Raw genomic sequence first — 26,147 nt, forward strand, 5'->3', positions numbered from 1 at the left:
TTACTGGGTTATGGGGCTAGGGTGGAGGTGTGGGCTTGGGTAGAGTGCCCTTTCCAAGAGCTGGTGCAGGCTCAATGGGCCGAATGGCCTCCTTCTGCACAGTAAATTCTATAATCTATGATCTTGTAATCGCCGCAAATCCATACAGTGCGATCAGGCTTTAACACTGGGACTATTGGTGCTGCCCACTCCGAAAACTGCACCAGTGTAATTACCCCAGGTCTTCCAGACATTTCAGCTCTTTGGTGCAGAGCATAGGGCACCAGTGGGACTACAAAAAATATTGGTGTTGCATCAGGCTCCATATAGATTTTGGCTTTCGACCCTTTTATGCACCCCAGGTCTCTTTGAAAGACATCCTGGTACTTTTACAGAAGCTCCTGGAAAATCCCATCCATGATGCTGAATATGTCCAGCCAATTTAACCTGATTTTCTTCAGCCATTCACGCCCCATGAGGCTTGGTCTCAGTGCTTTTATTACGATTAAGGCAACTGAGCAGACTGCTGATATCATACTGGTGATGACGTTGTGACCATTATCTTCAGGGCCTCCAAGTATAGGTGGCTAAACAGGCCATTAAGTGTTGAGACTCAAGGGTTGCAGCCCTCCCTGTAGATACTTATGCATCTGTTCTCCTACCACGATGGCAGCAGAACCTGTATCAACTTCCATATTTAATGGACGGCTATTAACAAAAAGGACAATTTCGATGGGGGTGATTGGCCATGTTGAGCTTATAAACTTTGGACTTCTCTTCCGGGTCTTCGAAAAGCTTATTCACTGGAGTGCCAATGAGTTTTTGGGGAACTAGGTGTAGTGTGTCTGACTCTGTATCTGGCTGTTTACATCTGAAGCAAATGAACTCTTCACAATTGCATCTGTCAAGGGGATGGTCTCACCCCACAACGATAACAAGCCTCAAGACCTTGTGACTGACGGTCACTCTTCCTTGGAAAACATGGCCAGCAAAGGAGTGCCCCTTAAAGGAGCCACACTATTACATGCCCCTTCTTGAATGCTTTTGGAAATATTTTATATTCATTGGCTCCCCATTATCCACCATAACAGTAAGAACCTAAAACTCTCAAACCGATTTGCCATGCTCGATTTCCCTTTCACATTATGTGTGCCTGTGCCTAATCAAGTTATGAATTTCTAAATAACCTGTTACCATGCCCTAATAATAGACTCCAGCATTTTGCCTTCTGATAATATGAGGCTCACTGGCCCTTAGTTCCATCTTTTGTTCTCTCCTTTATTTCTGGAATATGGGGTTACATTTCAAAACCTCCCAATCTGTGGGAATCGTTATAAATACGAAGGAACTCTTGAATATCAAAGCCAATGCATCCACAATCTCTATTGTCACATCTTTTGAAACACTACGATGGCTATCAAGTCCAATGGTTTTTTTTGGCGGTTTTGTTTGCTGCCAATTCTGTGCAAATGTATAAATGTATGCGCGATGACCATCCTTATAGGAAGCGGTGTGCGGCAGGGCACAAGTGCAATCATCATTTGCCCATGAATTGAAGATATTGCCCGATGATGCAGTGGTTAGCACTCCTGCCTCGTGACACTGAGGTCCCAGGTTCAATCCTGACCCCAGGTCACTTTCCATGTGGAGTGTGCACATTCTCCCTGTGTCTGTGTGGGTCTTACCCCCACAACCCAAAGATGTGCAGGGTAGGTGAATTGGCCACGTTAAATCACCCCTTTATTGGAAAAATAACATTTTAAAAATGGAATTTTAGATATTATTGTGCTGTTAGCAGCATCTCACAGGGGTCCCACAGTTTTCTTTAGCCCATTTAATTTCTTAACATTGTTCTTGCCTTTTTTACCCCATCCTTTTTGCAAAGCACCTGTCTTCCAATAAGCCACCTTGCCATGGCAGCATAGCTCAATGGTGTGGAAGGGGTGGTGTGCAAGTAAGCCAGTGTTCCATCATCCATCTGCCTGTTGGTGCTTAAATATGCTGTGCTGGGAGAAAGAAAATCTGGAGCTGCAAATGGTATTGCAGCCATTGTCTCCCTCCCCATTCCGATCCCTGGAACCAGCTCCCACAAGGCCCAGAAACTGAGTGATCGACATACAAACGTCACTGTGTTTCTTCTAAATGATGACATAGGATTGCGCGCATGCCTGGCCATATTGTGTTGGCACGAGACACTGTGGGTGCGACTCCCCCCCCCCCCCCCCCCCCCCCCCCCCCCCAACACACACACACGCACACACACACAGCAAGTGTTCTGGCAGCAGAGGCGGCTCACCATTGCTGGCAGGATCTTCCAGTCCCAGCAAGGTCTATGACATTTGCAACAGCTCACCCACCCACCACTGGGAATTCCACTGTGGGGGCTTGCCTTTGGTGGGAAGGTCTCGCCAGCAGGAAGGGCCTTAAAATAATCACCCAGTGTTTTTTGGATATCAGTCTCATTCATTTCCATTTCACTACTAATATTAATTTCTTTAATGAAATTATTCTCAGAGACTCTCGGTTCCCCAATATTTCTCGGGGTGGCTGGCACGGCAGCCCAGTGGTTAGCACTGTCGCTTCACGGCACCAGAGTCCCGGGTTCGATTCCCGTCTTGGGTCACTGTCCGTGCGGAATCTGCACATTCTCACCGTGTCTGCGTGAGTTTCCTCCGGGTGCTCCAGTTCACTCCCACAAGTCCCTTGTTTGGTGAATTGAGCATTCTGAATTCTCCCTCTCTGTACCTGAACAGGCGCCGGAGTGTGATGACTAGGGGTTTTTCACAGTAACTTCATTGCAGTGTTAATATAAGCCTACCTGTGACAATAATACAGATTATTAAATGCTTTTGAGCCTCCTTTCATGCCACTAGACATTTGTTTAATACCTCTGTCATTTCCTTATTTCCCATTCTAATTGATCCTGTGTCTAAGGCATCTATGATTTTTATTCTTTTTTTTTTTATAAATTTAGTGTACCCAATTCATTTTTTTTCCAATTAAGGGGCAATTTAGTGTGTTCGATTTACCTACCTTGCACATCTTTGGGTTGTGGGGCTGAAACCCACGCAAACACAGGGAGAATGTGCAAACTCCACACGGACAGTGACCCAGAGCCGGGATCGAACCTGGGACCTCGGCGCCGTGAGGCAACAGGGCTAACCCACTGCGCCACCGTGCTGCCATGATTTTTATTCTTTAGGTAACATATATTGGTTACAATTACAATTTTTCAGTAAATGTTTTCCACTGCTTATTTACCATCAAGCTTCTTAATCTCCCATGTCCAACTTATGCGTAGTTTGCTTTATTCAGATTTAAACCCCTGGTTGTGGACTTAACTAAATCATTCTTAAATTCAAAATAAAATTCTAGTATATTGTGATCACTCCTACCCAGCAAATTCTTTACTGCAAGGTTATTAATTAACCCTTTGTCGTTGGACAATACCACAATACCCCGGCTGACGGGGCGCCAAAGGAGAATTCCGCACCTTTGGGGAGGCCCGACCCCGGAGTGGTTCTCGCAAGTCCACAACGCCAGGACCCCCCGCCGGGTAGGGGAGAATCCCGGCCCTTGTCTTTACAGAATGGTCCTTCTCTTCATGAAGTGGCAGAACATATGGACATAAGTATAGGAGAAGGCCTTTTAAACCCTGTTTTACCACCAGTCTGATTTAACTCCATACATCCGCTTATGCCCACGTCTCTGAGACTTTCGCTAACCAAAAATAATATGAAACTCTGATTTAAAATTAACAAATGATCCAGCTGAAATTGCCATTTGTAAATTTTATCAAATTAGATCTTCTTTAAGGCTTTAACTCTCACATAAATGTATGGATCAGTCAAGGAACAACTTAATAAATAACGGACAATGTAAAATAAGGGGTAACATTTTAAAACGGGTACAGGAACAGAGGGAGCTCAGTGTTTGTATGCACAGATCATTGCAGATGGCAGGACAGGTGGAGAGAGCAGTTAATAAAGCATATAGTATACTGGGCTTTATTAATAGGGACACAGTGAATAAGATCAAGGAGGTTATGCTGAACTTTCACAAGACACTAGTTAGACCCCAGCTGCAATATTCTGTACAGTTCTGGGCCCCAAACTATAGGAAGGATGTGAACGCATTGGAAAGAGGATGGAAGAGGTTTACAAGAATGGTCCAGGGATGAGAAACTTCAGTTATGAGGATAGAGTGGAGAGGTTGGGACTGTTCTCTTTGGAGAGAAGCCTGAGAGAAGATTTGATAGGGACGTTCAAAATCATGAGGGGGCTGGACAGAGTATCTGGGGAGAAACTGTTCCCCCGAGTAAAAGGATCAAGAGCGAGAGGGTACAGATTAAAAATGATTAGCAACAGAAGCAAATGTAACGTGAGAAAAAACTTTTTCACACCACGGGTCTGGAATGCACTGCCGGGAAGTGTGGTGGAGGTAGATTCAATGGAGGCATTCAAGAGGGATTTAGATGCTTATTTGAATGGAAGCAATGTGCAGGGTCATGGGGAATGGCACTAAGTCGTGATGCTCATTTGGCGAGCTGATGCAGACACGGTAGGCCAAATGCATTGTAACAATTCTGTGATTCTGTGATATTTTAAACAGTAAATCTTTCCTAATAGTAACTGACAAATTGTAATTTCTCTCTGCTCAAGAAACTAAGATCTTAAAACAGAGGGAATTTTTTTCCTTCAGTCTCACAAACTACATAACTTAGCTAGCATCTCTGGGAGTTCCGGATGGGGCATCTTCAAAGATTCCAGATGAAATGCCTCAGCTGAACAATGCAGTAAATGCCATGCAATACATTTCACCAGAACGATCGGCAGCGCATCTTTGCTTTAAACAGCTGCCTGCTAAATTCAAAAAAAGAGCAAGAGGCCGGGAGTGTGTGAAATTTCACTTTAAAGGGAACGATACACTCAGAAAATGAGACAAAAACAAACGGCACCATTCCCCTCTCCCCAACCGCTACTCCTCCCTTGAACCTGCTGATCACCACCCAGAGAATAATGTTCCCTCCTCTCAACCCCATTCTCTCACACCAAACAAACAAGCGAGGCACATTAAAGGGGCAGCACGGTAGCATGGTGGTTAGCATAAATGCTTCACAGCTCCAGTGTCCCAGGTTCGATTCCCAGCTGGGTCACTGTCTGTGTGGAGTCTGCACGTCCTCCCTGTGTGTGCGTGGGTTTCCTCCGGGTGCTCCGGTTTCCTCCCACAGTCCAAAGATGTGCGGGTTAGGTGGATTTGCCATGCTAAATTGCCCGTAGTGTCCTAAAAAGTAAGGTTAAGGTGGGGGTTGTTGGGTTACGGGTATAGGGTGGATACGTGGGTTTGAGTCGGGTGATCATTGCTCGGCACAACATCGAGGGCCGAAGGGCCTGTTCTGTGCTGTACTGTTCTATGTTCTATGTTCTAAACCAGGTGGAAGCAGGTCCTACAGGCCGCAGCTCCTCGCCGCACCACATTCCCACTTGCCAGCTGAAAACCTTGCTGCTAGCGAAGTGGCCTCTACTCAGGCTGAATATCAAGAAGCGACAAGAAAAAAAGCTCCCAAGCCCATCCCCGTTACATAAATATATACAAAACAATCCAACACCCCTGAAATGTTCAAATTCCCACTAGGAACCATGTTGGGCAGCACGGTAGCACAGTGGTTAGCACAGTTGCTGCACAGCTCCAGGTTCGATTCGCGGCTTCGGTCACTGTCTGTACGGAGTCTGCACATTCTTCCCGTGTCTGCGTGGGTTTCCTCCAGGTGCTCCGGTTTCTTCTCACAGTTCAAAGATGTGCAGGTTAGGCGGATTGGCCATGTTAAAATTACCCTTAGGTTAGTTGGGTTTATGGGGATAGGGTGGAGGTATGGGCTTAAGAGGGGTGCTCTTTCCAAGAGCCGGGTGCAGATTTGATTGGTTGAATGGCCTCCTTCTGCACTGTAAATTCTATGATTGAAACATGAATATGCAATTTTTATTTATTTACTTTACAGTAATTTGAGTTAATGTGCTTCACTTTAACTATTTTGCACTAATTTTGTTCAACTTATTTACTTGGTACAATAACTAATGCCTGGTTTGAGCCAGAAATAGGTTAATTAATTGGTGTTAATTAATTAAAAGTGTTCTCTGGCATTTTATTTTGCAACAGTAGGTCACTGTGCAAGTTAAAACAATCTAATTTGAAATGAAAGGAAGAGAAATTCATTTGCAGTGCTATTCTGATTTACATTGATTTACTGGGGAAAGCGGTCCTGTGGGCCACTGCCTTCGTCGCCCGCATGGCATTCTTCATTGATATCATTGACCGATGAGTTTCTCCCCCAAAGAAATTATCCTTGAGCTGCAAGAACCCAGCAGAGTGCGAAAAAGCCGAGAATCTGGAGTTTAATCTCAGTGATAATTCAGCTTGTGATGCAACTAACTGACACTTTTACACTTGAAGTGTTAAATCACTAAGTTATGCTTTTTTTAAAACAAATTAACAAAAAATTGCTCTGGTTTGGGGAGGGGCAGCCGACATCTGTGTTGTGCATTACCTGTGCAATGTGGGAGCACCTGGATGGTTTGTGTATCTGAGCCGACTGCATGTCAAACAAATCTCTCCCTTGACACCAGCAGTCAAGCTTAAAGTTTCTGAGCTTCAGAAGCTGCTGCAAAAGCTTTGTCACATTCAAGAGGTTGAAGGATTCTGGATTGAGGATTCCAGGCGACAGTCACCTTGAGGGGAAATTCAGTTTGTGCAAAAGGAAACTGAAGAAGAAAGAGTAGCTAGGACCGAGTGCAGGGAACTCCTGAAACTGCAGAAATGAACAATGGTTCACGACCAAGTATACACAACACTGGTTTCTGGTTGGGCAGAGATTACTTTGTACAACTGTATGCATCTTATAGTGCTAATGAGGGATAGAGTGATCTTTGAGTGACATAGGAAGAGCAGGGGGATTCTCTCTGGTGTTGCAACCAATACATAACCCTTAATCAACATCACTGAGACAGATTTTCTGGTCATTCTGACATTGCTGTTAATGGAACCTTGCGGTGTATAAGTTGGTTGTGGCATTTCTTATATTACAACAGTAACTACATTCAAATATGTCAAGAACCTCAGATACTGAAGTGGTTCATGTTCAAATGCAGCATGACATGGATAATATGCAGGCTTGGGCTGCCAAGTGGCAAGTGCTATTTTCACCACAAAGTGACAGGCAATGATCATCTCCCAACAAGAGATAATCCAACCATCAGCCCTTGACATTCAATGACATTATAATTTGCTGAATCCCTCCACTATCAACATCCTGGGCATTACCACTGACCAGAAACTGAACTGGACCAGCCATATAAATACTATGACTACAATAGCAGGTCAGAAGCTAGGAATTCAGTGGTGATTTTGTAACTCATCTCCTGATGCCACAAAGCCTGTCCACAATCTACAAGGCACAAGTCAGGGGTGTGACGGAATAGTCTCCACTTGCCTAGATGAGTGCAACTCACCTCATCTCAAGGTGCTGTGAGAGTAATTGCCCTTCATATCAAGGCAGTATTTAATGGAGTGTGGCATCAATGAGCACCAGAAAAACTGGAGTCAATGGGAATCAGGGAGGAAACCCTCTGCTGGTTGGAGTCATACCTGGCACAATTGAAGATGATTGCGGTAGTTGGGGGGTCAGTCATCTCAGTTCCAGGACATCACTGCAGGAGTTCATTGGGGGAGTGTCCCAGGCTCAACTATCTTCCGCTGCTTCATCAATGACCTTCGTTCTATCATAAGATAAGAGTCAGGATGTTCACACATGACTGCACAATGTTTAGCACCATTCGCGACTCCTCAGATACTGAAGCAGTCCATTCCCAAATGATGGAAGATCTGGACAATATCCAAGCTTGGGCTGACAGGTGGTAAGTAGCATTTGTGCCACACAGTGTCAGTCACTATCAAGAGATAATCTAACCATCACCCCTTGACATTCAATGGCATTACCATTGCTGAATCCATCACTATCAACTTCTTGGGGGGTTATCATTGACCAGAAACTGAATTAGACTAGCTGTATAAATACGGTGGCTACAAGAGCAGGTCAGAGTCTAGGAATCCTGCCATGTGTAGCTCTCCTCCTGACTCCCCAACGCCTGTCCAAAGCACAAGTCCAAATGTGATGGAGTTTTCTCCACTTGCCTGGATGAATGTAGTTCCAACAATGATCAAGAAGCTTGACACCATCCAGGACAAAGCAACCCACTTGATTGGTACCCCTTCCCAAACTTTCACTCCTTGCACCACTGATGAACGGTGGCAACAGTGTGTGCCATCTACAAGATGCTCAGCATCACCAAGACACTTTTGGCAGCACTTACCAAACCCACAACCACTGCCCTCTGGAAGGACAAGGGCAGCAGACACATGGGAACACCACCACCTGGATGTTCCCCTCCAAGTCACTCATCATCCCAGCTTGGAAATATATTGCCGATCCTTCACTGTCACTGGGTCACAATCCTGGAACTCCCTCCGCAACAGCACTGTGAGTGTACTCACACCACATGGACTGCAGCAGTTCAGGAAGACCACTTTCTCAAGGGCAATTAACAATAGCTTTAAATGCTGGCTGAGTCAGTAAGGCCCATCTCCTGCAGAGGAATAAAATAAACATACTTCATTAGCTCTGAAGCTAATGCCCTGGAATGTAAATGTAAGTTGATGTTTGTCAAAATGTTTGAAATTCTCCATCATGAAGACTTTGTGCAAGAAAACCAGTCCAAATTATGTAATATTTTCTTATAAACGTTTAAGTATTTATACCCAGAGACATGTTTGTTGTTCCACTTGTACCCCCTTAGGAGCATTAATATCCTCATTCCAATGAGGTGCCTCAAGTTGGGCTCTCTACTCCAGTCAGTCTGATCAGTATGTTAGTCTCTACATGCTGAAAGTGTTCTATGTATTACATCTCGTCAGGGAGATTCTGTGTCTTAGCTGACATGCTTTGTAAATTCTGCCTCATATTCCACTGAGGCGGTCACAGTCCAGATGGTGCTTGTTTGCTCATTTGCAAGCAAGAAAACAAAGTCTGGCAAACGATACTGCATGCCAGGTCTGACTATTTAGAGTGGAGAATGTTGTATGGCTATTATTTTACACTGGCTCTCAGTACATGTGGCTCAGGGAAAATCAACCCGGGTTCCAAATTCTGATTTCTGTGCAATGACCTCTCCTGTGAAAAACAAGAGGATTGAACTCAACATGACGTCCTTCACAATGGGACAGTCACTCTTCATGTTTTCTTATTATATGCATTCTCTGGATGTGGCTTTCACTGGCAGGGCTGGCATTTATCACCTCTTGAGAATAGCTGCTCTCTGTGTCGTGAAGGTGCTCCCACATTCTTCATTTTGCTCTCGTGATCATGAAGGAATGGCGACATAATTCCCAAGTCAAGATTGTGAGAGTCTTGGAGGGGAACTTGGAGTCGATGGCAATCCCATGCTTTGGTCCTCCTAAATGGTCGGGGGTGAAAATTGTGGCAGCTGCCTGCAGTGTCTGTAGTAGATGGTACACCGATGGTGGAGGATGTCAACTTTTAGGGGAATGGATGAGGCTAAATTTTCTCATTGGTACTATTTTAAAGCTAGACTTAACTCACACTAATGCTGATTGGAAAATGTGGGCATTATTGAAAATATGGGCCTTGCTGACTCGTCTCATCCTGACATAGGGGCCAACAAAGTAGAGTCTGAGGACATCTGAATCTTCAGAGGTGTGGAGGAAAATGTTCGATTAAAATGTTGAATACATCCAGTTGCTGTGTTTTGCTTTTTTAAAAATGCCCAAAAGACTTTGGCTAATCTTCTCAACAAAGGATATGTATATATTATGACCCAACCTGAACTGTGTTGTTCTCTCTCTAGGGCTGGGCTCTCTCTGGGGGCGGGGCTCTCTCTCTGGGGGCGGGGCTCTCTCTCTGGGGGCGGGGCTCTCTCTGGGCATGGCTCTCTTTCTGGCCCATGGCTCTCTGGGGGCTTTCTCTCTCCCTGGGCGTGGCTCTTTCTCTGGGGGTGGGTCTCTCTCTGGGGGCGTTGCTCTCTGGGGGCTTTCTCTCTCTCTGGGGCATGCCTCTCTCTGGGGCGGGGCTCTCTGGGGGCGTGGCTCTATCTGGGGGCTTTCTCTCTCTGGGGGCGGGGCTCTCTCGTGGCTGGCCTCTGGGGGCGGGGTTCTCTCTCTGGGGCCGGGACTTTCTCGCTCTCTGGGGGCGTGGCTCTCTCTCTGGGGGCGTGGCTCTCTCTGGGGGCGTGACTCTGGGGACGGCTCTCTCTTTGGGGGCGGGTCTCTCTCTCTGGGGGCGGGTCTCTCTCTCTGGGGGCGGGGCTCTCTCTGGGGGCGGGTCTCACACTCTGGGGGCGGGGCTCTCTCTCTGGGGGCGGGGCTCTCTCTCTGGGGGCGGGTCTCTCTCTGGGGGCGGGTCTCACACTCTGGGGGCGGGGCTCACTCGGGGCGGGTCTCTCTCTGGGGGTGGATCTCCCTCTGGGGGCGGGGCTCACACTCTGGGGGCGTGGCTCTCTGGCGGGTCTCTCTCTCTAGGGGCGGAGCACACTCTCTAGGGGCGGGGCTCACTCTCTGGGGGCGGGGCTTTTTCTGGGGGCGGGTTTCTCTCTCTCTGGGGGCGGGTCTCTCTCTCTGGGGGCGGGGCTCTCTCTGGGGCGGGGCTCACACTCTGGGGACGGGGCTCTCTGGGGGCGGGTCTCTCTCTCTGGGGGCGGGTCTCTCTCTCTGGGGGCGGGTCTCTCGCTCTGGGGGCGGGGCTCACACTCTGGGGGCGGGGCTCTCTCTCTGGGGGCGGGTCTCTCGCTCTCTGGGGGCGGGTCTCTCTCTCTCTGGGGGCGGGGCTCACACTCTGGGGGCGGGGCTCTCTCTCTGGGGGCGGGGCTCTCTCGGCTGCTGCTCGGTGCTCGCTGCCCGGGAGTGAGCGGAGAGCCAGCCGGAGCTCAGACTCAGCGCGGGCATGTGAGGAGCTCCGGCCGGGGGAGGATGTCGCAGCCCTGGCTGCGGCCAGCGACATCACCGCCCTCCTCAGACTAGCGATGTTGAAGGACCCGGTGCCCGGTTTCCGTTCGGTGTCCGAGCGCTCCGGCCGGGAGAGGCCGAGTTGAGTGAGCCCTTCACCCCCCCCCCCTCCTCATCCTGGACAGGTCACGGAGGATGTGGGAAGGGGCGGCCCCCGGGCCCGGCTCGGGCTCGGGCTCCGGGTCCGGAAGAACTACTGTCACCTATGTTTTCGTTTACAGCCCGAGTACCGTGGGCGCTGAGCCGAATATCATCCCAGCTGCCGTGCACAGAGGACCCAAGCGCAAACTGTACAGTGCGGTTCCCGGACGGACCTTCATCGTGGTGAAGCCCTATCAGCCCCAGGGGGAGGGGGAGATCCTGCTGCACCGAGGGGAGCGAGTCAAAGGTTAGTGTGGCCCTCATTCCCTCCTTCCCTCACTCACTCATTCCCTCACTCACTCACTCAGTGTGTGTACATTGCTGAACCACCCATCTCACTCCATCTCTCACTCTCTTTCCCATTCTAGTCCCTCTATCTGACTCTGTTTCACTTTTTCAGTAGAACTTATTAGCTCCCCTTTCCAGCACGCTGACTCTCCTCGCCACGGCACGATGTAGTTCGCAATCTACCTCTTCCCTCTCCATGGTGCTGAACTCACCGTACCATCTGTACCTGTTCCCTCTCCATGGTGCTGAACTCACCGTACCATCTGTACCTTTACCTTCTCCATGGTGCTGAACCACGTCTTTCTCTCCGCCGCTAACTCTCCCTTCCCACCATATGTCCCTTTTCGATGCTGCTGAATACGTGCGCTCATCTACTCCTTTCTGCATGTTGTTGAGCCCTTCCTGGGGTCCACACGCTCACTCAGACCTGAATGATCTCTCGGTTGCACGAACAACACAGCCCTGGAATCAATTCACTTCTAACTTTCCAGTTAAATTTTTGACCAAAATGCATTCATTTGTTTTCCATTTCTGCATCATCCTTACATGCCACATGAAGAGGTTCAGTCCAGTAGTAAAGGTAAATGTGCTCTTTTCTTCTCTTTCCACTCCCCCAGCCCCTATATTTCACTGTGGTTGGATTCGGGGTTCCCACTGCCCTGTTGCACCGTGTCCCTTTCCCCCTCTCTTGTGTTTGTGTGCTTTGTGTAAAGAGTGAGAGGGCTCAGGCATGACTGAGTTGTGCTGAAACCCAAGACTGCCATTAGCAGTGTTCAATCATTCTAGTTGCAGCAACGCGGTTCATCAGAGACGGGCTGATCTCAGAGCCGAGTAGCTGCTTTCTAACTTCTGTCTCCAGCTGAAAAAGGCCAAGAGGTGGTTGTTCTTTTCTCACACTTCTGGCTTGGAGTATTTTTATCAGCTAGTAAGTTAAGGAGGTGTCAGGGGCAAAGACTGTTTTCATTTCCTTTGGTGCTGAGCCTGACATTCCTTTGTGCACGTTGGTTTAAGCTTGTTAATTTATTGACATCATTGACATTCTCTCTGCCTCCAGTTGCTTAACTCCTTCCACTGTTGTAGAAAACCGTTGGGGTCTCAGTCCACCTCTTACATAATATCAAAATGAATGTTATTATGCCCTTGCAGTTGTCTAATATACAGCAGAGGGTCTCATCAAACCCCGTGAATTTCTGTTGTTTTCTTGCTATCTTTGCCCAAACCTCTCGTTGAGAGTGACTCCATTGACCAGTCACAGTTCTGTCTTATGTGAGAGGATTTTATCTTAACCTCTCACCATTCTCGCAGGTGAGTGCCTTTGCTTTGGTCCATGGAGCTGATCTCATACAATGAAGGATAACAATGAAGGATGTAACAACCAAGAGATCTTGCACACGAGGAGTTCCCAAGGAGAACTATCAGAACCCGCGTTAACTTTGCTTCTCTCTCCATAGATGCTGCCAGACCTGCTGAGTATTTTCCAGCATTTTATGTTTTTATTTCTGATGGTCAGCATCTGCAGTATTTTTCTTTTATTATCTTTGTGTTAGAACTGAAGTCATCTAAGAACATTCACTGTTGACTAGCTCCCCACAATTACATTGTTAATGATCCCCACACATTCCATACAACTGCAAGAAGCTTTCTGAGACCCTTTGCATCACTGTAATTGAATTCTCTAAAACACTTTCATATCCTAAAACTATGGACACCAACTCAGAACATGGAATCTTCTTAAGCACAGCCAAGAATAAAAACTAAATTATTGCCATTCAAATTTTTCAATATTCTCTGTCTCGTTCCTTTCTTTCATCTAATGCTTTCCTTCTCTCAGTTCCTCATTTCCTCCCACCATGCCCACCGCATCCCTAAACATTTACCCTCACTTACTGCTGTTGTTTCATGCTCTCACCTTCTGTCTTTATCACTTTCTAAATGTTCTTTCTGCTGTTTACGTGCAACTCACTTTCTGTCTTTCTCTCTAATACTATTTCTAATTCACTGTTTATGCTCCCTGAAACTCTGTTGCTCTCACTCTCCTTTCTCTATCTCAGCTATCTTTATCTAACTAGTCCCCCATTTATAGACTGAAATGAGAGGCTTTGTAGGTTGTTTGATCATGAAGGACATTACAGCTGACCTTCCAGCCTCAGCTAACATCCAAATGTGCATGTTCACTTTGCCAGGAGTGGAAACTATGTCTGATTTCTTTCCCTACCTAGCCTTGTAGTTCTTTGGCAAGTTACACTCGCTTTAACACATCCCCAATGTATGTCAGCTAACTCAGCACAGACCTGCAGCATTTACGACCAGAATTTGCAGACTGGAGTCTAATCGAGAAGTTCAGGTGGTTTGCATATGCAATAATATTTGACTGGGCATGAATAATAGGCTGGAATCTAATCCAAGAGTTTTGGGTAGTTTATATGAAGTACAATGCATACCTTGGGTGAAGAATCTATTTAAGGGATTCAGTGATTTACCTGTAGAATATTCTAGGAGTGATTTGCACCATGAAATCGAATAGTAGGGTTATGTTGGTTTATGTTTCAGAAAAAAGGGTAGCTGGCACGCAGTTACACGGGTGGAATCAAATAATAATAATAATCTTTATTAGTGTCACAAGTAGGCTTACATTAACACTGCAATTAAGTTACTGTGAAAATCCCCTATTCACCTGTTCGGGTACACTGAGGGAGAATTCAGAATGTCCAATTCACCGAACAAGCATTTCTTTCAGGACTTGTGGGAGGAAACCAGAGCACCCGGAGGAAACCCACGCAGACACGGTGAGAACTTGCAGACTCCGCACAGAGAGTGACCCAAGCCGGGAATCGAGCACGGGTCCCTGGTACTGTGAAGCAACAGTGCTAACCACTGTGCTACCATGCCACCCCAATAGAGGAATTCATGTAGTTAATATAAAGGATACCTTAAACCCTGAAGGTCATCAATTGTCATGCGACAAAGCCACTGAGTGAAAAAATGAAAATCGCTTATTGTCACGAGTAGGCTTCAATTAAGTTACTGTGAAAAGCCCCTAGTCGCCACATTCCGGCACCTGTCCGGGGAGGCTGGTACGGGAATCGAACCGTGCTGCTGGCCTGCTTGGTCTGCTGGGGCAGGATGTTATTATAATATGGTAAGTATATGCAGGCAGTAATACAATACAGATATAACCACAATTTGAACCTTAGCATTTTTACTGTAGAAAAACATCTGGTGATTTACAGAGGGGTGTCTTTTGGGTGAGATGTTATAACTGAAGTCTGGTCTAGGGTCTCAGTTTGCTATAAATTATACCATAATCCTATTTGAAGTAGAGCAAGGAAATTCTTCCTGATGTCCTGGCCAGTTATCCTTCAACCTACTCCACTAACGCAGGTGACATAGTTATGTATCTCAATCTGTTTGTGGAACTTTGCTGTGTGAAAATTGGCTGTCAGGCTTCCCTACATTCCAATACTTGCTTGCTATATTATAAATTAAACTTCAGAATATTTATAAACTCTGTATTGCAATATAATCTCCGTTGCTTTTTTTTTTGGATAACCAGAATGTTCTGTAAACTGTAGTGAGTAAAACAGTAGAGGTTGCAGCACTGATAACATGTAAAAGGACTGACTGCTCCAGCACCTACTGTGCGCTTAACATGCCTGACAGTCCTCTCAGGTCCTGGCAGCGGCACAGATGAGTAAATTGATGGTTTAGGCCTTTCTGGGGGGGCTGCTGCTGGCCCCATTGGCTCCTGGCACACAATTTGTTGAAATCTCAAGTAAACCTGCCACAGTAACAAAGGGCTGAAGTGGAAAAGGACGTTTCCTAGATCTCAGCCTCGGGGAGTACAGTGATTTTGTCTGTCGCTGGATATTCAGAATTTGGGTCCAGGAAGCTACTGGCCTTTAAGGCAACATGGAGGAAGCTTTCGAGCCACAAATCAATCTGGGAACAATGTCAACACAGCTGGGGATCTGCCAACTATGGCCGTTCATGCTGGACTCTCCAGCCAAGAAGCAGTTCACTGGCCTATTCCTACATTGAGAATATTGCTTCTTAACCAATTTATGATGAACTTTCATTGGGTCAGTTTCATTAACAGCTTGGCATTTTGTGAGGGAGTCTCACACTCCAACACACTTGTACATAAATGTAGTAGTTATGCTACTGGACTAATAATCCAGAGAAGGTAGGTATCACTGTCTCCACCTTTTTCAAATTCAATTTTGTGAGACAATAAAATCAGGAAATGACAAGGTAATATTGGTAAAAGTCACCATGAAGTAGTTGTATAGTTGTACCATTCTTGTCCAGTCTGACCTTATATGTGACCACAGTCCCAGACCAAAGTGATTACTTGTTATTGCTCTGTGAAAAGTCATTAGAAGCAAGGGCGGGTACGTTTATAGGGGGTAGGTGCGAATGTGGAGTTAAATTGCTCTCAGATTAGCCATGATTTTATTAAATGGCAGAACACACTCCAGGGGGATGCGGCCTATTCATTCTGATTTGAATGTGTTGAGTGTTATTATTATGCATCTTCTTATTTAAATCCATTGCTGATGTCATCAGTTAGTGTTGGGATGTCATTAGTTGTTGCTGTTACCTGTATATGTTCATATTTAATTGTCGTTATTTCTAATTCTATTCTGTTACTGTTCTGTTATTTCAATGTTAAACTAGCTGCTCCAGTATTTTGAGTCCAAACTGCATTTTAAACTTCATTACTTTTATATATTAAAGAAGATCAGTTTATGCGTTTTCGGCTACCTTTTTGTGGTCAAATTAACACATCTTTTTGGCAATGAGGATAAAAATAACTCGAGTTTCAGCATATTCAATACCACGTTTTGCTACATTTACTGATGGAACACAAGTTAGCAGCACCGTGGCTATGTTTGGGTCTATCGGTGATTTTGTGGAAGAGAATGAGAACTGGACTGAATATGTGGAAAGGTTAAAATACTTTTTCTTGGTAACTGGGTAACTTGGTAATGAGGCTAGAAAGTGCTTTATTCTCCTGAGTGTGTGTGAGGCAAACATGTTTACAAACTGGTGAGAACTTTAGTTACATCATTGAAAAAACCAGGGGACATTTAATTTGCTGATTTAGTTTTATTTGTTCAGAATCACCACAATCCTAAGCCCTCAATAATTGTATGACAATTTAAATTCCATAGTCATTTTTGGACGACGGGACAGTCTGTAGCTAACTTATTTTCTGAATTGCGTCAGTTCTCTGAACTTTGCGAGTTTGGGGCTGTTTTGAAAGACATGCTTCGGGACAGACTAGTTGTGGCATTAACAAGGACAGCATTCAGCAGCGTTTGCTGGAAGAAGCCACACTTAGTATTAAGAAGGTTCTAGAAATTTCTCAGGGCATGGAAATGGCTGCCAGTAATGCAAAAGATATTCTGAAGGTCAGTAGTAGGGTACAGGCAGGTGCACTGCATCAAGTAGAAAGAAAAGCTACAAGTAAAAAGGTGAAGACAGTGGAGTGTTTTATGTGTGGAGGGTCACACTATGAGAATAATTGTAAGTTTATGGATGCTGTTTGTTGCCAGTCCGACAGAAAGGGGCATTTAGCAAAGACGTACCGGGATGCTAAGAAAAAGATGGAGGCTGAGCAAGGAACTTCAAATGCAAGGAAACCTCAGTCAATGGTGCATCACTCAAAAAGCTCAGACCAGGCAGAGAAGCACTTTTATGACATGTTAATATGAGTGAGGGGCGATGCAGAGCCTATTTATGCTACAGCAGAGTCCAATGAACAGAAAATCAAGATGATGATGGACACAGAAGCCTCTGAATTGGTAACCAATGAGAAGACTTTCAGGAACATTTGTGACTGTAAGCAGGCACCATCTCTTACTCAGGCAGGGATTAACCTTCGGACATACACTGGTGAGACTATACAATTGCTTGGAGCGTTTGAGGTAGATATTGCATATAACAGCCAAGAAGCAAGGACATCGCTCCTGGTAGTAAACGGCCATGGGCCTAGCCTACTAGGACGTGACTGGCTCAGGAAAATTCAGTTGAACTGGGGTGAGATAAACCACGCAAAAGTGACAAGAGGTCATCATTCAGAAACTTCCTGAGGTTTTCAGAGATGAACTGGGTAGGTTACAGGGCACTGCAATTAAATTGTTTGTTGTTCCTCTGGCTACTCCTCACTTTTTCAAACTGAGGACAGTGCCCTACTCCATGAAAGGCAAAGTTAAGGGGGAGTTGGAGCGGCTGCGAAGGCTAGGAATCATTCAGTTCATTCAGTTTTCATGTTGGGCAGCTCCAATTGTTCCTGTTCTTAAAAGTGATGGTACTGTGTGCAGATGTGGGCATTACAAACTTACCATTAATCAAGTTTCCAAGCTGGATGCTTACCTATTGCCGAACATACAAGATCTATTTCCAACTCTTGCAGGTGGCAAGAAGTTTTCAAAACTGGACATGAATATCAACAACATTTGTCAGAGGAAGATTCGGAGGAGTATGTGACTATCAGCATGCATAAAGGGTTGTTCAAGTGTAATCATTTGGTTTTTGACCTATCCGCCAGTTCAGCGATTTTCCAAAGGGAAAAGAACCAGTGACAAGGCTTTCCTCATGTTGCAGTCTACTTGGATGATGTTTTTAATTTTGAGTAAGACTGAGTACCTCAGCAACCTGGATCGAGTTTCAAAAAGGTTTTCAGAGGCGGGACTGCATCTAAAGCAGAGCAAGTGCATTCTTCAGGCACTGAGCATGGAGTCTCTAGGCCACAGAATCACTGCACAAGGCTTATCTCCTGTGGAAGGGAAAGTTGGAGCTATTAAGAGGCCGAGCTTATGTCATTTGTACGTTTTGAAAACTATGATGGAAAGTTTTTGCAAGATGCGTCAACAGTGTTTGCTCCACAGCACCTACTTCCACACAAAGAAAGAAAATTGAAGTGGGAGTCTGTGCAGAAGAAGGATTTCAATGAGGTGAAAGTGCTGCTGAAATCAACAAATCTGCTAGCCCATTTGAACCCGGACAGAGAATCTATTCTACAAAGTACAATAGCCTTGTCCTTCGGTGTGGGGACGGCATTTTCACATGTAATGGAGGATGGGTCCGAAAACCCATTGGTTTTGCATCTACACTATTGCCAAAGGCTGAGAAAGGATATTCATGATTGGACAAAGAAGGTCGAGCTAACGTATTTGTGGCACAATAATTTAATCTGTACTTCTATGATTGTTTGTTCACTATATCTACCGACCACAAGCCATTGATGAGCCTTTTCAGTGAGAATACAACTCTGGTCAATTACATTGTCAACGTATCAGTGTAGCATCGTGTATAGGGCAAGGACGGACAATGATACCGGATTTGCCATTCCGGGTATTATGTCCTCCCGAGATAATTTTCTTACTGGAGAAACTTGCCCAAACTCCAGTGAGTGCGAAACAAGTTAAGCAGTGGATGACAGAGGTCCTATTCTGTCAGAGTTAAAATATTTCTGATGCAAGGTTGGCCACCTATTACAGAATGGTGGACTGAACCCTTATATGAGATGCAAAGATGCGGGGTACGATTCTCCGAGCCCCGGGCCGGAGAATTGCAGCAACCACGCCACGCTGCCCAGGCGCTGGCGCGCTATTCTCCGAGGTGATCAGGCCCTCGATCGGTGCCCCCCCCCCCAGGTCTACGTTGTTGTGTGACCGGCCCCTGAACCCCACGCCATGTTGCGTAGGGGCCTGCGCGCTGAATAGGTCCCCCGCGCATGCGCAGGTTGGCGTGGCCCAACTGCGCATGCGTGGGTTGGCGTGGTGCCCATTTGGCGCCGGGAAGGGAGGCTGGGAGCGGCGTGAACTGCTCCAGTGCCGTGCTGGCCCCCTGTGGTGGTCTGATTCAGTAGTCCCCACACCCATTTCGCGCCGTCATGAAACGCGACGGTGTTCACGACGGCGCGAACACTTAGTCTCCATTTTGGAGAATCGCGCCCGAGTTAAGTATGCAGGATGATTGCATAATGTGGGGGTTGAGAGTGGTTGTTCCACCCCTGGTCTTTCACAAGTCATGGATGAAATTCAGGAGGTTCCTCCAGGTGCCTCTCAAATAAAACATCGAGCCGGGTTATATGTTTGGTGGCCTAATATGGACCAGGATTTGGAGAAAGTGAAATCCTGTTTAGCAAGTCAGCCTAACCAGAAGATGGCACCATTGCATCCTTAGGAGTGGCCTGATCGTCCTTGGTCAAGAATTCATGTGGATTTTTGCTGGTCCTTTCATGATTCACATATTTTTAGCCATCATGGATGCACATTCAAAGTGGTTAGGAGTGTACATCATGAGCAATATTACAGCTCCCAGTACCATAGAAAAGCTACAGTAAGTCTTTGCATTTCATGGGTTACTGGATCCTCTCATTTCTGATATTGGTACAACATTTAGAAATAGGTTGTTCCAAAAGTTTATGCACAGGAATGGAATATGCTATGTGCCTTTTCATCCAGCTTCAAATGATTTTACAGAGTGAGCTGTTCAGACATTGAATGAAGCATTGAAGGGGATAGCAGGGGATACTTTAGGGATCAAGCTCTCTCCGTTCTTATTTCAACATCGTAGCACACCACAAACAACTACGAGACTCTCACCAACTGAATTATTGATGGGTAGAAGACCAAAGTCTCACCTGGATCTGCTGCATCCAGATGTCAAAGCAAAAGTGGGAAGGAAACAGAAAAACAGAAGGAGAGACAAGGTTATCAGGCTAAAGAGAGACGTTTTAACCTGAATTATTGTGTTCTTATCAGGAATTTTGGCAGTAACCAGCATTGGCTACCTGGAGTTATCATTAACCAAAGTGGTCCAGTATGTTTGATAGTGAAAGCGAATAATGGAACATTGCTCGCAGGCACCACAGTCATATTCGTCTACGCCATAAATCGGAAACAGCAGGCGTTCCAGGTAACACAATAGAAGGGAATGCAGCAGTAGAAATTGGTTTCTGTTGTACCAGGCCTTTCAGTAGACTCTACTTCAGGAGTTGGTCATTCATGTACAGATAACTCAACCTACGCCTGCGCCCACAAGTTCAGGTGAACTAAGTCCAACATCACCAGAGTTGATGGAGCTACCAATGGTACTGCGAAGGTCACAGTGTAGTTGCAAACCTCCTGAAAGACTGAGATATAATTAAGGCGTTAGTTTCATTGAAGGGGAGAAGTGCTATAGAGTGTTGTTATTATGCATCTTATTATTTAAATCTATTGCTGATGTCATCAGTAAGTGCTGTGGCATTTTTAGTTGTTACCTGTGAATATTCATATTGAACTGTCATTAGTTCTAATTCTGTTATGTTGATGTTTGACGAGCTGCTCCCGTTTTTGGGTCCATACTGTATTTTGAACTTCATTATTTTTATATATTGAAGAAGATTCATTTATAACGCATTTGCAACCACCCTTTTGTGGTCAAATTACCGTAGGATGTTTGTAAGGCATGTAGCCGTATCAAATCACTGTTGTGAATCAAAAAGAAGAATCATTGCTGCCATCTCAGGGCAGCTAGGGATGGACAATAAATATTGGCCTTCCCAGTGATGACACATTGCGAGACACACACACAGATGCCTGTAGATTAACAATATTTGGGAACACACAGCCTTTTACCCCCAGTTCTTCCCGACCCTCTTCCCTTACTGAATTTTGTAGCTTTAGCAGTTAGCACAAAGTCTGACATGGGAATATGTCACAAGGGTCATATCTCAACTCATTGTGGTAGTACAATCAGGCAAGGAATTTCTGTCAGTTTTCCTCCCGCTCTCTTGCCACTGTAGAATTTTTGGGACCGAGGTGAACTGTGATACAGTTCAGAATGTGGCGGGTAGGCTCGTGATATCATAATGGGCAGCACGGTAGCATAGCGGTTAGCACAGTTGCTTCACAGCTCCAGGGTCCCAAGTTCGAATTCCCGGCTTGGGTCACTGTCTGTGCGGAGTCTGCACGTTCTCCCCATGTGCGTGCGAGTTTCCTCCGGGTGCTCCGGTTTCCTCCTACAGTCCAAAGATGACCTTGCTAAATTACCCTTAGTGTCCAAAAAGGTTGGGTGGGGTTACTGGGTTACGGCGATAGGGTGGATGTGCGGAATTGGGTAGAGTGCCCTTTCCAAGGGCCGGTGCAGACTCGATGGGCTGAATAGCCTCCTTCTGCACAATAAAATGTATGATTCTATGTGTGTTCTGTATTGTTAATGACACGTATATGAGACCTTCAAAATCTCTTGTGTGTTTAGTGTGATGGAATGATTTGAGTCAGCGTAACTACATTTTTCTGCTGGCTCTTCATAACCTTTGAATCCTCATAGATCAAAAAGCACCTTATCAAACACTGCGATCTTTTATGTTTCAGTAAGTTCACCTCTCATTCTTCTAAACTCCAGTGAGTATAGGCACAACCTGCTTGGCCTCTTCTCATAAAACAATCTCCCCATCCCAGGAATCAACCTAGTGAACCTTCTCTGAATGACTTCCAATGCAAATATATCCCATCTTAAGGAAGGAAGCCTAAACTGTGCACCGCATCCTTAATGTAGTCTTACCAATGTCCTGTATAGATGTAGTAAGGCTTCCTTACCGTTAGTCCCCCTTGCAAAAAAAAGCCAATATTCAGCTTGCCTTCCTAATTACAGACTATCCTTGCATGTTAACCTTTTGTGATTCTTGTACAAGGCCACCCAAATCTCTTTGTACCACTGAACTCTGCAGTCTCCCTCCATTTAAGTAATATTATGTTTTTCTAGCCTTCCTGTCAAAGTGGACTACCTCACAATTTCATGAATGGGAGGTCCCCTGCCTTAAGTAATTTTTTTCACCTCCAGCAAGATCCTGACCTTTTTGTGGCTTACCTCATCCTTCAGTAGATAATCATCTCAACAGCCAGTTATTCATTCCTGGTATATGGACATTGCTGGCATGGCTGTCATTTATTTTCCAGTCTTAGTGGATTGTTAGAATCAACCATTTTGGGAGTGGATTTTCATACAAGACGGATAGGGTATGAACAGCAGTTTTCTTCCAGAAATGACATTGGTGACTAGTTGGGTTTTTATGAGATTCTGACAGTTTTGAGGTCACGTTTACTGATAGTAACTCTTTATTATCAGATTTTATTTAAACTTAATTCAAGTTCTCAAACTGTGCTGGTGGGATTTGAATTTGCATTCTCTGGATTAACAGTCCAGTATCATAACCGACCTGTCGTATTTCATCCCTTCCTTTACTCTCCCAAAAGTTACGAATAAAGAATCAAGAGAGCTCAGGAGTATTGGAGGTGGCTGGAAATTGAGGAAGAGTAGAACATTCACCACCTTCCCATATCCATCATACTCCACTTTCTCTCCCACTCCCCAAAAGCCCTTCACTCCACCTACACGTCATCTGATATCCCTCAAACCCACCTATACATTGTGCTCCTCAACTTCACCTCCCCTCAAGGAACACATCTAAATGGTGGGTACAAAGCTGATCTTGCCAACATTGGGGCTGAAGCCTACTGGGCCAGAAAATTCTCCTTGTGTTTTTTTTCCATTACTTATTTAATTAATTTATACTCAACCACACAATTGTATTTTCCATCTGTTTGCCCATCCAGTACCCCGGACATAGTTTAAGAAGTCCTTAATATTCTGCAATTTTGATATTCCAAACAGTTGCAAGTCCATGTCTGTCCACCCACTTTTAATTAACCTTTTGAAACATCTCAGCCAGGAGCATTGATTCATTTATATACTTACTGAATGATTCATCTTCCCATGGTACAATATATTTTAAATGAGTAGATTGCATGTCTATAGTAGCGCTAGTGTTGTATTTGTTGGAACCAGGGCTGACAGTCCCAGCAATAGCAGGAGGGGTGTATTGGAGAGTGGTGGTGTGTGATATATCAGGATGTTACACTAGGACTGTGTGATCTAGATGAGAGCGTTAGTGAGGGAATTGCGATATAGCAGTGTTGGTGTGAGGGGTGTGTGGTCCATTTGTGTTAGCGTCGGGTGTGAGGGAAATCAGTTAGTTCAATTACACAGCATCAGTGTAACTAGAAATCTCCTCAGTGCAGTGTATTTGGAATTCACCACCCGTGGCCTGATCTCTGATGCTGGTTCTTGCTGTTAATGATGGATGAGGTGGCCACTTTCCAGACATCACTGACTTTAATGGAATTCCTTATATTTAGTTGGCTGCATAAATTTGTCCCATTTTAGAGTTGCATTCTCTGCAAATTTAGAATTAACTGCAGTGGACATTCTTCAGAGAGAGATTCCCTTCCCTTCAAACTGCTGAATTTAAGTAAAGCTACTATATCATAGACCTTTGCATAACCAGATTAACACCTGGAAAATCTATGGCACAGAAGGGTGCTAATCAGCCCACCATTTCTGTGGCAGCCAAAAGAGAGCTAGCCAGCTTAATCTCACTTTCCTGCTCTTGGTCTGTAGTCCGGTAGATTATAGCACTCAAGTGTATAGAACAGTACAGCACAGAACAGGCCCTTCGGCCCTCGATGTTGTGCCGAGCAATGATCACCCTACTTAAACCCACGAAACCCGTATACCCGTAACCCAACAATCCCCCCATTAACCTTACACTACGGGCAATTTAGCATGGCCAATCCACCTAACCCGCACATCTTTGGACTGTGGGAGGAAACCGGAGCACCCGGAGGAAACCCACGCACACACGGGGAGGACGTGCAGACTCCACACAGACAGTGACCCAGCCGGGAATCGAACCTGGGACCCTGGAGCTGTGAAGCATTGATGCTAACCACCATGCTACCGTGAGGCCCCAATATATGTCCAAATATTTTTTTAAATGCGATGAGGGTTACTGACTCAACAGTGAGCTACAGACTCGCCACTCTCTGGCTGACTAAAACTCTCCTCAACTTCCCTTTAATTATCCTGCCAATTACTTAAAATCTACGCCCCCTGATTACTGACCTCCCTGCTAGGAAAATAGGTCCTTCCCATTCACGCTATCTAAGCCCTTCATGATGCATATAGTTCTGCCATATCAGTCACACAGACTGCAAAGTGCTAGTTCAACAGCTCTTTTTGCTGATCTCAGCCAGTGCACCAGAGTTAGATGAGTCGATTTTGGGACCACTGCTGTTTTCGTGGATAATAATGACCAAGACGAGGAGTGCAGGGCACAATTTTGAAATCTTGGAAGAATCGACGACAGTGAGGAGGATAGCAATAGGCATTAAGAGAATGTAGACAGGCTGGTGGAATGTGTGGGCACCTGGCAGATAAGATTTAATGCAGAAAAGTGGGCATTGATGCACTATGGGAGGAAGAATGAGACAAGGCAGTATAAATGAATAAAATTCTAAAGGGGGTACAGAAGCAGAGAGACATGAGGTACATGTGCACAAATCATTGAAGGTGGCAAGGCAAGCTGCAATATCAGTGAGTAGGGCACATGGGAGTGTTTGCTTTCGAGGCATAAGGAAAAGAACAAAGAAGTTATGATGAACCTTCATAAAATGTTGATTTGTCCTCAACCATGGTATTGCTTCCAATTCTGAGCACCACATTTTAGGAAGCTTAGGAAGGCACTGGAGAGGATGCAGAAAAGATTTACAGGAATGGTTCCAGGGATGGGGCCCCTCAGTAACAAAAAGAGATTGGAGAATTTGGGCTTGTTCTCCTTAGAGACGAGAAGGTTGAGCTGAAATTTGATAGAGGTGTTCAAAATCATGAGTGGCTTGGACAGACTAAATAGGCAAAAACACTAGTGGACGGGTTGAAAACTAAAGGTGGAACAGGTCATACCCAGGTATGGTGATGGTGATGTCTAGGGTACAGTCTGTAAGGAGGTGACTATAATCAGTTTGATACAACTGAGTGGCTTGCTTGCTAGGCCATTTCAGAGGGCAGTTAAGACTCACATTGCTGTGGGTCTGGAATCACATGTAGGCCTGACCAGGTAAGAATGGCAGATTTCCCAAAGATTTTTTACGACAATTGACAATGTTTCGTGGTCACGATTAGACCAGCTTTTTTTAAGTTCCAGATTTATTAATTGAATTTAAATTCCACTAGCTGCTGTGGTGGGAGTTGAACATGTGCCCCCAGACCATTAGCCTGGGCCTCTGGATTACTAGTCCAATGACATTACTACTACATCACCATCTCCCCAGATCTAATGCAATGAGGGGTCAAGCTTGAAGGGCTGAATAGCATATCCCTGTTCCAATGTTCCCAGTGTCTGTTGTTGTTTGTGGCATTATCTGTTGCCTTGTGGTATTGATTCTCAAGATGTGGTGTAGTCATTAATGTTGATGATTTGATGGAGTTAGTTATTGATATTGATGACATTGAGTTGATCTTGGCTCCATCCTCATTTCTAATCTGCATGCTGACTCTCAGTGACATTATCTGAAAACACATCACATTCCACATGAATGCTGACTCAACGCTCAGCTTAACAGCACTACTGCCTCGCTACTTCTCTGAATGGTGTCATGCTGCTTGTCTAAGATAGGCCTAATGCTGTTCCTATGAGTAACAGATGGACACAAATCCCCTCAAAGTAGGTATTGCGATGACATTAGCCATTGCTTTTGATCATCACCACAGATGCCACTCACCCACTCCAACCCACGCCCTAGAAACAACCTGAGGCTGCAACAGAACACTTACAG

General features: G+C 45.4%; 1 protein-coding gene across 1 annotated transcript in view; it reads left to right on the forward strand.

Moving 5' to 3' along the window:
* The window catches only part of shank3a (SH3 and multiple ankyrin repeat domains 3a), a 1,085,379-nt gene that overhangs the window by 666,549 nt on the left and 392,683 nt on the right, over window positions 1-26,147 (forward strand). The window contains exons 13-14 of the mRNA XM_038811689.1: window positions 11,271-11,437; window positions 12,038-12,058. Coding sequence (XP_038667617.1) covers window positions 11,271-11,437; window positions 12,038-12,058 — 188 coding nt within the window. The remainder of the gene's footprint in view (window positions 1-11,270; window positions 11,438-12,037; window positions 12,059-26,147) is intronic.

The sequence above is a fragment of the Scyliorhinus canicula genome, chromosome 11, assembly GCF_902713615.1.
Source record: "Scyliorhinus canicula chromosome 11, sScyCan1.1, whole genome shotgun sequence".
Classification (NCBI taxonomy): Eukaryota; Metazoa; Chordata; class Chondrichthyes; order Carcharhiniformes; family Scyliorhinidae; genus Scyliorhinus; species Scyliorhinus canicula.